The sequence below is a fragment of the Thunnus maccoyii genome, chromosome 9, assembly GCF_910596095.1.
Source record: "Thunnus maccoyii chromosome 9, fThuMac1.1, whole genome shotgun sequence".
Taxonomy (NCBI): domain Eukaryota; kingdom Metazoa; phylum Chordata; class Actinopteri; order Scombriformes; family Scombridae; genus Thunnus; species Thunnus maccoyii.
The window spans coordinates 26677140-26690489 of NC_056541.1; the positions used below are offsets into that span (position 1 = coordinate 26677140).

At 39.1% G+C, this 13350-nt stretch overlaps 1 protein-coding gene and 1 long non-coding RNA gene across 10 annotated transcripts in view; both read left to right on the forward strand.

Moving 5' to 3' along the window:
- The window catches only part of ncor2 (nuclear receptor corepressor 2), a 105529-nt gene that overhangs the window by 54830 nt on the left and 37349 nt on the right, over positions 1 to 13350 (forward strand). For all 8 annotated transcript variants that reach the window (XM_042420152.1, XM_042420149.1, XM_042420153.1 and 5 more), the window contains exons 10-14: positions 623 to 795; positions 978 to 1071; positions 9324 to 9502; positions 10342 to 10396; positions 10496 to 10594. In XM_042420152.1, the coding sequence (XP_042276086.1) occupies positions 623 to 795; positions 978 to 1071; positions 9324 to 9502; positions 10342 to 10396; positions 10496 to 10594 (600 nt within the window). The remainder of the gene's footprint in view (positions 1 to 622; positions 796 to 977; positions 1072 to 9323; positions 9503 to 10341; positions 10397 to 10495; positions 10595 to 13350) is intronic.
- On the forward strand, positions 1444 to 7538 carry LOC121903282. 2 transcript variants are annotated; one of them, XR_006098007.1, is made up of 3 exons: positions 1444 to 5967; positions 6125 to 6334; positions 6578 to 7538. It is a non-coding gene; the product is annotated as an uncharacterized LOC121903282 (long non-coding RNA). The 2 variants fall into 2 exon arrangements; XR_006098008.1 differs by having other exon boundaries at positions 1444 to 4366; positions 5262 to 5967; positions 6125 to 7538.

The window sequence follows — 13350 nt, forward strand, 5'->3', positions numbered from 1 at the left end:
AGCAGCAACTATCTCACAGCTCGGCATTTATTATGTATTGCAAGTTTATGTAAGGACAGAAAGAACAGTTTTCAAATGCACCACCTGTATCGAAAACCAGCGCAACGTGGGCGACTGTCCAGTCCTCTCTCAAGTTGTGTCTAAGTGGGGGAGGTAGCTCCTTGTGGGCAGAGTGCGGCGAGACATCACCTTGTGGTTTATGAGCCTACTGAGGGTCGTGTCTCCACCAGGGTTAATGGTCTGCTTTACAGCCTGCCTGTGAGGAAGCTGGGAAAACGTGGGCTGTCGTCTGCCAGAGTCATGGCTCAAGGCCAGACTCCTCATAGAATACCAAGATATCATTTTGCCCCCTCTGAACATGTAGAGGTACATAGTAGGAGATACCAGAGAGACTGAGAGCTAAAGATTACTGAATATAATTATTGAAGAAAAAAACTTTCAATGTTTGGGCAGTCTAAAATATCACTCTGCTTTTCAAAATGTCTTGTTTTAGCAGTTAAATGTTGTAATTGTTATGTTGTGTTATGTGTCCTGAGATCAAAGGGAAGACATAGGAGATAGTGTTAATATTTATGTAGCTCTGCAGTGGATTGAGATCTTCCTTGTTTCTGTGGCGCTTCAGGAACAGAAATTTTGCCAGCGCTATGACCAGCTGATGGAAGCCTGGGAGAAGAAGGTGGAGCGCATAGAAAACAACCCGCGGCGCCGAGCCAAGGAGAGCAAGGTGCGGGAATACTACGAGAAACAGTTCCCAGAGATCCGCAAGCAAAGAGAGCTGCAGGAGCGCATGCAGAGGTAAGAGCACGGGATTTTTTTTTTCCCTTTTTTCTCAACTGAGTAGAAGACCCAGTAAGCTTTTGAAATATTTTTGTTACTGTTTTTCCTATAAAGAATGAAGGTGGATTTGTTATGCATGTGGTTCAGTTACAATAATATGTGGGTGTGTGATGGGTCTTCTGTATTACTCATTTTTGTAGCCGCGTTGGGCAGCGAGGAGGTGGGCTGACCTCGTCTGCAGCTCGCAGTGAACATGAGGTCTCTGAGATCATTGATGGAATATCAGAGCATGAGGTAAGCTCTTCTGTTAAAGCCGGTTCGTCCCTCCACTTGCTCTTTGGCAACACTTAAGAGTGTATTCACACTGTCATACTCCTCAAGTTCAATTTGCTACGGTACGCTGATATCTGGATGTCTGTTTGGCACACACGCCGTGGCTGCCACTCCTACCAGGAGATACACGCCAGGTGGAGATGGATGAGAACTTTACATTAAAAGAAATGCTAGGCTCTTAATTTATTTATACGCCATGCAAATACAGATGTGTCTATATTCTTTAATAATTAATGACAATTATTAATAAATAATTAATTTCAACTATTAATCATTTCTATTATTTAATATTCTATTTATTACAGAGGATCCTTAAAAAGTCTTAGAAAGTGTTAAGTTTGATTTTAAAAATTTAAGGTCATAAATTGTCTTAAGTCTTATTTTTACTTTTGAGAGGTCTTAAATGTTGAGATGATGCCTACACTAACTGAGACATGTCTCAATACTACTACTTCAAATCTACCTATATTACTGTATCTATTTAGTGTTCAATGATTTTTTATGACTAATTTTTTGTGGGTTTGTGCTTTACGTCTTGCATTCACGTAACTTATTACATACGCTGTCTTCCACATTTACAAACCGCAAATGGGAGAGAGAGGAGGAAGAAGCTAGCAAGATCAATATCACCGACCTGCAGAGCCAGAGAGCCCTCGCAGTTCTAGACGCAGCAGTTCAGACCCTCCGTTATAGATGTACACATGTGCCACCAGTTTTAGACATATGCAGAAAAGCAGCGGAACCCCACAGCTCTAGACTCAACACTTAACCCACCAGCTTCTGGAGAATGCTAAATCACATCAAGGCTAAATAATAGTCCACTTTTCTTGTCTTTTATGAAATAAAATGTGTGTATATTGTATTCAATGAAGGATTTTTTATCAATATCAGCATTTATTAATTCAAAACAGCTGTGTGCCTGCACACACCGATAGATACACTGTTTTTGTTTTGTTGTTTGTTTTTCTTACTGTGACTGGACCGTTGCTTTGCCTTTTGCTTCCCTGTTGGATCTAGAATTCATGAAGCGATGTTGTTTGACCTGCATTTGGACACACACTCATGGAAATCTGAGTGGGGAAACAGAATGCTACTTAAAGCTGTTCACTGTTATGCTACTGGTGTATTTATTTGTTTATAATTCACAAGTGTGGAAACTAATGTTCAGCCTAGATTATATTAATAAGAATACTAGTTGAGGTTGTTCAGTCTCCCTCAATTAGTGGCAGGGGGTTGCAGGACTCGTGAACTTCATAAGCATGTATTACTTCAGTTTAATTTAGTTTATTGGTTTGAGTGTGGATAAGGAAATGCATATGAGAGTTGAAAAAATGGTTTTGCATTCAGTGTTTGTTTATGGCTACGGTTATTCGTGGATTAATGAAAGCCATAAATCAGTATTACATGTAAGGGTATTTTATTATTTTAGTTAATTGCATGTATGTGTGTGGAGTTTTTTTCAACACCCACTGTGTATATGTGTGTGTGTGTGAGAGAGAGAGAGGCTTCTGATAAGCCTCTTAGTGGACACTACAGGTGAGTATGTTACTATACCTAACAACAGACATCTGATTTATGTGAGCAAGAACTTACACTGATTATTGAAAGTGCTCATTTGCACAGCTGTATTTGCCCTGCTATGACACATCTGTGAATAAGGTCTATTGATTAATAATTATACCAAATTGCCACCAAATAAACACATTAGATCAAGTGAAATGGGCCATTAGGGCCAAAATGGCTTCATTTGATAGTGCAGTCAAGAGGTGTGCAATTCATCTTTCAGCACAGTGGTTTTCAAACTCTGGGTTGTGACACACTAGTGGCTTGCAGCATCGGGACAGGTGTGTCATGGGAAGGCTGTAATGCAGGGTTTAATATATAGACAACTATAGTCATATAAAGTATATAGTATAAAGACAAAGTATAAAGACAACTTGACTGAATTTTTTGGAAATTTATTTATTTCATTAAGTTTCCAATCATGCTGCCACTACAGAAATGCCATCTCCGGGCGCTTCCTTACTGGCTGGTTCCATTCTTGTTTCAATCTTCTTTCCACTAAAAATGTCAAAATGTGCAATTAAAAGTTTGTTTATAGACTATCAGCATTTGCGGAAGATACTGAAAGAAAAGCCCTGCCACTGAAATCTAACTTTAAGAAGTTTTGCATCCACACATAACAGAGCATGAATGAAATCTTTACTGCTGTATCATCACTATTGATAAAGTTCATGAATTCATGCTGAAGCCAGCCAGCTAAACCAAGTTACAGATGGTTCCCAGTGCGTTGGAAAGGATAGGGCTGACATTATTCATTGAAGGTAGCTAGCTAAAGTTAGCTTTGGTATAACGTAGTCACTGACAAATAGTAGACGTTACATTAAAATATAATTTTAGAGTGCAGAATTTCTGTCATATTCATTTTTCACCCATATTTTACACAGACTTTACCGAACTGCCATTTTCATCTGTCGTTTTAACTCGTGCATGTGTATGTCTAAAACAATGGGTCTGCTCAGTTCTGCATCGCCCTGCGATGTTTCTCAGCAAGATGGGGACATGCAAGTTGAAGGAAATTTGGCTCCAAGATGAAAAGTACCAGGAATGGTTAGGTGTTGCAAGTAATGATTTTGAGGCAACTTGCATGGTGTACTGAAAAACTTCTAAACTTGGGACAATGGGAATTATGGCAGTTGAGTCCCATTTGAAATCAGAAAAGCACAGACTCAGACTAAATAAAAATACAAAAAAATACAGCGCCAATGGAGTCTTCTGTGTCTGCTGCCACTATATCATCAGTTCACAGACTGGTAACGTTGGACCTTGTGATACAGCCGTGGCCACTGTTCAACCAGGTGTTTTGTTAAGTCACCGACTGCTACTCTGAGGGCAGAAGGGTTGTGGGTTCTGCACATAAGTCAGCACCATTCACACAAGTCAAACAACAACATCCACACACTTTTCAAGGAGATGTTTCCTGACTCAGAACATGTAAAGACATTCACTTGTGAGAGATAAAACGGCATATATAGCTAGATTTGGTATTGCTCCCTTATGAAAGACAGTTGATTACAAAAGTGAATGACGAGTCGTTCGTCGTAATGTCCGAAAACATGAATAAGACAAAAAATGAATAGACCTCCACATCAGGAACTGGACAGCCGATGAGACGGGAACGTATGTTTACTCCCATTACTATGGTTCTCAGTTCCCGGGCCACTCCACAGCTGAGGATTTACTGGATAAATTCAAGGTAAGCTAACAGAGCCTGTTATCAGATCAGAACAATTATACTTGGAAAGTGATATTTATCTTTACTTTTAATTCACTTAATACTGAAGTGCTGGTGGCTATGAAGGCCCATTACCAGCGATCATTTTTTGGTGATTTGTGGGTGCACAAACTAAATTTTGTTGAAAAGTGTAGTTCTTTTTTTTTTTTTTTTTAAATAGTAAACACTTGTCTCAGCAGCAATTCAGTGACTATATTTCATTGTGTAGGTGCTATAGTACTAGGTTAGGACCCCCTCCACCATGAAATATGCCATTAAAATGCTGTGGCAGGTCTACACTCAGTTGTCAGTTGTACGAAGTACACTAGTATAAAAATAATTCAGTCCAATACCAGTCCTGCAATAAATCCCATTGCCATGAATGTTATAATGTCTAGTTTTTGTTGCAGCTGTTTTAGAGAGGTTGTGGTTTATGCTGGTGTTGAATTGTATTGTGTTATACTGAGGGATGTTTCTTTAATCTTGACTTACAGCCTCAAAAGTAATCATAAACACCTCTCTAGAAAAGTTTCAACAAAAACTGAATGTTATAACTGTCATGGGTAGGATTTTCAGCAGGACTATTGCATTACACTGCATACATTTTTGTTAGGTGGACTTATAAATTGGCAACTGAATATATGTAACATAGATGTTCATAAAAGTGTTTGTGTTTGCACTTGTGTGTTAACCTGCAAGTCACCAAAACTATACATTCTGTCGTCTCCATTATAAATGATTCTACACCAGTAATTGTCATCTAAATAAACTTTTTCTTTAAACCTAATCTCATTATCCCATGTAATACACATGCTACATGATCTTCCTTTAACTTGTTTTTTCATTAATATTTTTCCCTTTGTTTTCTCCTTTGTAGGATGGTACAAAAGAGCTCAGCCTTAATTAAATGTTGTCTGTGTCAATGGATGGACCAAGTGTAAATTGGAGGTTTGTGCAGCTCCTACAACAAGAACACGACAGTTTGGTGGAGCTCAAATTCAGATTGCTGGAAATTATGGTCTCCACACCATGCACAACTCTATCAAGAGCGGTTTTGGGGTGTGGCAAGTAGAGAAGCTTCCCAAAGCCCTGCACTTTCTCTTCCACTGTACACCTGCAAGGTGGCAAGACTTCAGCTTGGTGACAAAGTCAACAAAATTTCCACAGCCTTTTTGTGGTCATCGCTGACTGGACATTTTCCAGCAGTGGCAAGGGCTATTGAAATTTGGCCCTCTATTGTCACCTCTGTGGACCAGTTCAAAATGAAGAAGCTCCCCAACCTAGGACCCTCATCATACGACACAGTTGCAGAGGCCTAAATGGATCCCCTAACTTTACCAAAGTTGCACTTCTTCATGGCAGTCTCTCATTCTGAGGACACTAGTACATAATTCCTTTATTGTAATTACAATATTACTCACTCAACCGAAATCTTTTTTCAGAGCATTCTCAGATGCTTGATCAAGGAGGACGTACTTGATGTTCCCATCTTAAATCTTGTCAGGTTTGATGTGACAGACAAGAACCTATGGTTCAGTCCAGAGCAGGTGGATGTTGGAATGTGAGCCAGAGCTGCCTCGATGGTAGGCCACTCACTTTTCTTATTAGTTAGAAATGCTTCTTTACGAATTTATTACAAGTATGATTCACATTGTTCATATAATTTTAAATGCCTAGTGGTGTAAAGTACATCAATAGTTGTGGTGGTGTTGTACAGATCACTTTGTCTACTTTTGTCAGGGAACGTTAGGGAGTCAAAGCAGAGCAGCGAGCTTAGGCAGCTGCAGTTCATGAAAGACAGTGGGATAGCTCTCTCAAACATCTGCAAGAACATTCTGGATAAGTGTCCACTGAAGTACCCCATGGTCTGAAACATGATGTGTTGGACCCAAACAGAATGTACTCGGAGCCAGATGTGTGCTTGTGGAGAATGAAGGGCCTCATCCAGAAGTTTGTGCAGGAAAAACAGTTGTCATGTCTAAAAGCTGTTAAATAATACATAGGAATAAGAAATGCTAGTAATTTACTATGCCACATTGAAGTTTAAGTCCATGCACATTCTGTGCATACTGTTTCCAAAAGACTTACTACAGTTTTGCTCTTAACATTTTTAATGGTGTCGGTATTTTGCATGAGAGTATGGTCCAATGTGTAAGCAAGAGCTAATATAGATTTTCCGTTTTCTAAATACAGGTGAAGTGACTGCAGAGCAGTTAGAGACATTCCTCTTTAATGAGGCCAGAACAGCAAGCTTAAAGAACTTCAGTCCCACAGACCCAAACTCCAGAGTTGACATGTTTTTGCATCGGCACATGAGCACCTCATCCTCAGAGCAGTGGGGTTTCGTGAAGAAGCTGCTGATTCTCTCCCGTGGCCAAGCCACAGTTCAACATGGGTTCTCAGTCAACAAAGAGGTGGAAACATGGAACGTGGATGAAGACACAGTTATTGCCCAAAGACGTATCTGTTACCATGTGAGAGTATATAGTGCAGTGACCCAAGTACCTCTTACTAAAGAGTTGCTAAACTACTGTGCAACTGCACGGACCAGGTACAGAATGCACCTGGATAAGGAAGAAAGGAAAAGTAAAAGGATGAGCAGATCATCAAAAGAAAAATGACTGGAGATGAACTTGAAGATCTACAGAAGAAAAGAAAAATAATGCAAAGCGTATGTGAGACCCTAGAAAAAGATGGAGACAGCTCTGCAGAAAAAGCTATGAGTACTGCAGGGACTAAGATAGCAGAACTGATTACAAAGTCCAACACATTGCGAAGATGCTGCAAGGAGAAGAGAGAGGAGTTAGGAAACTTGGATAGGGAAATTGAGAAAAAGGCTTTTGAGCTACGAGACGTGATGAAAAAATAGCTCTTCTCAAAACAAAGGATGTAATCAATCAGGGGTAAAGAATGTCCATGTAGTGTTGAAACAGTCAGTAGAATGACAGGAAATGGATTATTAAGATAATCAAGACAAAATGGTAAACTCTTGAGTTTTTGGACTGTTGGTCAAGGTATTTGTAGACATAACTTTAGATTCTAGAAATCTTTTGGGAATTTGTCTTATAGTTTGACATTTCATAAACAATCAGTAAACAGTAAGTTTTAGCCCTGGTCCTCTGTACCAGGATGTGTGTTTGATTTTTGATCGTTTTATTTGAATAAAAAATGGTTAAACATGTTATACCTGTGTTAATGCGTTTGTTCTGCTGTAGAAATGGTATTAATTTTCCTTTGTTAAGGTCTTAAAGGTCTTAAAAAGTCTTAAATTTGATTTTTAAAAGTGTGCAGCAACCCTGGATTATTTTGATGATTAATTGAGTAATTTTAAATATTTTTTAAGAGTAAGTAAGAGAAATGAAGTGGACCAGGTCTCTATAAAATGAGCAATTATTGGCTTCACTACACAAAAGTGTTATATTCTAATAATATCTATGAGTATTATTTAATTTCAGTTGAATTAAACAGTAGTAAAGGCAATAAAACAGCATCATAAAATGCAGCCTACAAAAATGTGTCCCAGGCCTTCTGAAATCATGGCAACACAGTTTTGCTTCAGTGGCATCAGTAAATATCGCAATATACCACAGCTGTTCTACTGGGATAACCATATGCCACTTATAAATGACACTGTGTTCCACTGTACCCACTGAGAGGTCCCTCTTAACTGGTATGCCACTGGAATATTTGTGGTAAGCTAGCAGGGCTAGCCAAAGCTAAATACTAGCCTTTTAAGGCTTCCACAACCTAGCGGCAAACACAACAGAGCACAGCTGCTTTCAATTGAACGCTCCCAAAATGTTGATAGTTTCAGCTGTTTTTTACTGCCTGTCTTTTTTTTTTTTTGATAAACAATCTTCCCTCATTTCTCCATTCTCCATTTATAACATGCATGGTCAACACACACAGTCAACTGTTGGAACAGTAATTATTGCCCATGTACTCATCCATTGTCTAATAATTTGATGATGAAACTAATCTTTATAAAATCACAACCAAATAGTAGCTTGTCGATGTAGCTGCTGTAGGAAAAGTTTCTGTATTAAATGTGTCAGTCTTGTCTATTAAAGCACTTAAGCAGTTGTTCAAGCCTTCTGGGGGAAAATTGTATTTTTGGGTTATATAAATAAAATTGACCTCAGTCATTCCAGCCGAATTCATGTTATTTGGGCTGACAAGATTGCTGTAGTTACATTACAAAAATTAAAAAGCTCATGATTCACACAATTCAAGTCCAATTGAAACTGCATTTAGTTGTCTGATTCAGCTAACAAGCTTAAATTATTTCCCATCAAGGACAAGGTATATCTATGTCAAAATTCAATCATACTTTTACTGTAGTAAAGCTCTGGCTGACTTCACCAGATAGATGTTAAGTCAGTATATGCTGGATGTTTCATGTTTTAATGCCGATATGTTGGCTTGCTGCACCCCAATAGACTTGAGGTTGGAGGGACTCGTCCAATGTGACTAGACTCTCAGTGTCTAGTCGCACATGACAACTAACCCCCTCATGTTCACCATGGTACCATTAAGCTGAGCAATGTATTCAGTTGGGCTCTCTCTTTAAAAAATGCTGTCACAGTGCCTCCCCTTCCCTATCTTAATCTCAGACTTCCTAGTGTTGTAAAAATTTTTAGAGCTTTTTGTTTTATTAGATTGCAACTTTAAGAGTGAGAGGAACAGTGACTGTTTTAGAGGAGTTCACATTTGACGTGGAGCATGCGTTAGCCAGCCAAGCCAACAGGATGCCCTTTGTTCTCATATGTTCTGAACTTTTCCATACTTCAAAACGGAGTGTATAACCACATTAGGTTTCATATAGTACATGTCAATTTAAGCACCATGTTGTTAGATAGTTTCCTTCTCGAGACCAACCCACTCACTCCAGGATGTTGGTTTCTGTTTGTGTCTTGTGTGTGGCATGTGTGTACGTCAGAACACAGAGAAGCAAATGCGACAGCTGGCGGTCATCCCTCCTATGCTGTTTGACGCTGAGCAGCAACGCATCAAGTTCATCAACATGAATGGATTGATGGATGACCCCATGAAGGTGTACAAGGACCGGCAGGTCATGAACATGTGGAGCGAGCAGGAGAAGGACACTTTCAGAGAGAAGTAAGCTCAAAACTTAAACAATGTCAGAGTGGTAAGCATAACTTATGCTGCTTTGAGTTGAAAAAGATCTCCTTTCATCCTTATTTCTTAGCAGCTACGTTGGGTTTTGTTGGCCACAAATACACCTGAGAAATAGCTTTAGTAACAGTAACATTTTTCTAGTCATTTGGCTTTGGCATTTTGCACCCAGAACATAATGTATGAACTGACTTAAGATTTTCCTATTTTGTGTGTTTTACATTTTACAACTTACAAAATATGTTTTTATAAATATATATATATTTTTTTTTTTTTTAGAAAATCCCATTTTAGCTTTCAGCTCCACTCTCATGTTAAGTAGACAAAGTGCTTGAGAGCTTCTTTTTAAGCAACAAGATGAAGTATGTATTTTACTCCATGTGAAATATATGTGACAGATACACGGTCGGTAAGCTGTTGGTAAGGAAGTGAATCTTCCCCTTTCGTGAGAAATGAGAGGAGGCGTTTCAAGCTGCCAAATCAAATCAGACCCACACAGTAAAATCAGTGACTTTAAAGTCTGCCCACTTCTCCTAATATGCTTGATCCAAAAATTAGATGCACAATTTGTTAATTTAATATTAATGGATAGATGTAATAATAATAGATGTAATGTACCTCTTAGCTTGCTTAAAAAACATTAAAGTGTTCATTTTGAATTTTCTTTATCTGCGTCAGCACTGACATCAGCTCCTCAGTCATCCTCTTTGTGTTATTCTGTGATCTTATTTGTGAGTGCTTCAGCAAATACCAATGATGTTTTTTTTTTTTTAACTATTCCATTAGCAGGTTGCAATGTTTTCTTTCTTGTGCTCCCACAGGTTCATTCAGCACCCCAAAAACTTTGGTCTGATTGCGTCTTTTCTGGAGAGAAAGGTATTGATTCATTTTCTTTTTTTTTTGGTATTCTTTGAGTAATCCTGTTTTCTCAGACAATGATGGCTCAAAGCAAATAATATTTCTTTCATGTTTCAGACGGTGGCAGAGTGTGTGCTCTTTTACTATCTGACCAAAAAGAATGAAAACTACAAGAACATAGTGCGGAGGAACTACAGACGCCGGGGAAGAAGCCAGGTATTCTCACCTTTCAAGCTTACAGCTCAGAAAGATGCTCTACTATTCATAAAAGCCAACATGCTTTGTAGGCCTGAAAACCAGCTGTCAGTCACTTTACTGCTGCTAACTTATCTAATGACAATGACTTGTGCCATTAGCTAGTTAAAGAAAGAGTTGTATTACAGTCATTACGCTTGGGGCCTAATACCATTCTCTGTTGGTCAAACAAATTTGGCAAGAACAACCTATGCTACCTATCCATCCTACCATCATCCGTTAGCAGAGAATGAAGTTAAATATATTATATTTTTGGGAATACACTTCGTGAGGTATACCATCCAGATTAGCATGAGACATCTGGTGCACAATTGGAGCACATAAGGAATTTGAACTCGTGAAGAACTACTGAAAATAAGGGCATTGTGCTCCTTAAAATGTTCCCTGTGTGATCACGGTGATAATCTCACCACCAGCATAGGGGCTATAACAGTGTCTATGCAGAACACCGAGGTAGTCTAAGCCATAAAACTCCAGTGATAAAGAGTTCAGAAAAACCCCAAAGGTCACATAGTTGTACTGATCAAGCGAGACAATTTTCTCAACCCTCTCATGTCAGCACTGTTTTCATACTAACTGCTCTTTTTTTTTTTTTTTTTTTTTTAAACACAAGTCATTTCTATTGCTAATGAGCTCCAACTTAGTCTCAGATCAGGCGCTAGCTGTTAAACGTCACGGCAACAGGCGCTAATGAAATGGCGCATTAATTTACGGGTGACCTTTTCCCATGGGTACGAGGCTGGCATCTCCTCATCTCTCCTGAAGAAAGCTCCGCTCATTACCTGGCGGCTGCTCCACATCTCTTGAGTAGCAGCTAGCAGTAATAGCTCACAGTCACAGGAGGAGGTAGCTACACAGGGGGGGGGAACAGAAAGCGCAGTGCTATACGTCAAAATGACTGCAAATGCTAATAGAGTTTATGTTTGGAGATATTGTGAGTGTAAGTAATAGCTTAATGCAAATGTTAATGTGTTTCTATTCTCATTGAGATTTTTTTTCTTTCCCTCAGTGCTATAGTGTGTCTGCTCAGCCTTCTCCTTTAGCTACACCTTCTGTAGGGCTGCCCCTGGATCAGCTCGGGGCATGTTTTGACGCAGATAGGATTATTAGTCTGATGATGAAAAAGTGTCTGAGCAGGCAGGTTTTTACACATGAGGCTGAGGGACCATAAAGTCTTATTGTGCTATGGCTTTTATTTGTTTTATGTTTGGGTCGCTCTCAAAGGGAGGGAGAGAACATTAGTGATATTGTGCAAATAGAGAAAAAGATATCTGTGAGTGAAAGAGTGAAAGGTGCATTTTGATCTTGATCTTGTTTTGTAACAGCTTGCTCTACTCACTCTATTTCATTTCCCCCCTCCTACTCTCTCTCTTTCTCCGTCTCGGTTGATGTCCTTTTTATGTTCCCTTTCCGGTAGCCAGATGTAACGTGTCTTTTTACAGAGCAGATATGTTAAGTGATAAACAAATGTTTACATCTTTTTTTGATGAGCGTTAGCCTAACTTCAGCAACTTCAAATACATCAAATAGGGTAGTGGTTGGATCAGTACAAGTGTGGTCAGACTTTGCGTGTCTGTACTAACCTGAACTCTAACCCTAAAAGCACAGACAGGCAGGAAGTTGGTAAGGAAGTGGTGCTGTGTGCTTAAAGAACAAAAGTTATACAGCAGAAAAGTGCTGTTGTAATTTCGGAACTTTCGTATCCTGTTTTGTTTTGCCTGTGCAGAAAAAGAATAGGATTTTTTAGTTAGTAAGTATTCTATCTGCGCCGTAAATAAGTGAAACCAAGTCTTTAGAACTGACAAAGAGGAATTATTTTCTGTTTTTGCGAACACCGTGGTGTGGTTGGTGTCTCAGAAAGCCAGCTAGACATCACCCCATCTGCAGCTGTCTGCCAAAAGTACATTTATATCTGAGTAATGTCTCGGGTATCAGATCTGCCACAGGAAATGCAAACTCACTCACTGTTTGCAATCAAGCAGAAAATGTATGTGGTTAAAAGGTTGTGGCTTCTAATTATAAAGACATATTGAAGGAATCTGCTGAATGACAACAGTCTCTACAGGTTATTGACGTTGTTGTTTCACCACTCTTGAGAGGCAAGTTGTTTGATTATGGTGCATTTTCTGTCATTTATATTATAGAATAAAATCTGAATACCATGCAAAATTATTTTCCTTACAAAGATGTACACTTCAGTGGTAATTGACATTTTCTAAACCCCTCCATCAAACAGTAATTGTCCAATCAAAGCTTAGCAAACATAACTAGGCACGGCAGGTCTGTCAAGCTTCTCTCCACATTCTAAAGCAGTGTGAATGGGGCTGTAGTCAGACAGGTACCTGGCATTTATAGAGTTTGGAGCAAGGTGTCTTTTTCCATCCTTCCAAAACCGAAAATACGAGCAAAAGTGTAAGAAATGGGTTAGACTGTGTGTTTATCTGCTCTAACGTAACCTACAGTCGTTAGCATGTCTGGCTAACTAGCCTGCTACCTACAGTAGTAGCAGAGCATTACTTCCAGAGCTTCCAAGGAGTATATCATTAACTAACTACATTAGTTTGGAGGGTAAAAGGGAAAAAGTAAGACCAGAGATTTCTTAGCTTGGACCGACGTCGAGATGGAACTGTTACCGAAAATAAGGCGAGTATAAGTCCAAGTATAGAAATCTCTGGGCTTATTTTTCGCCATTGCTGTTCTTCCTCTGTAGTATTTTC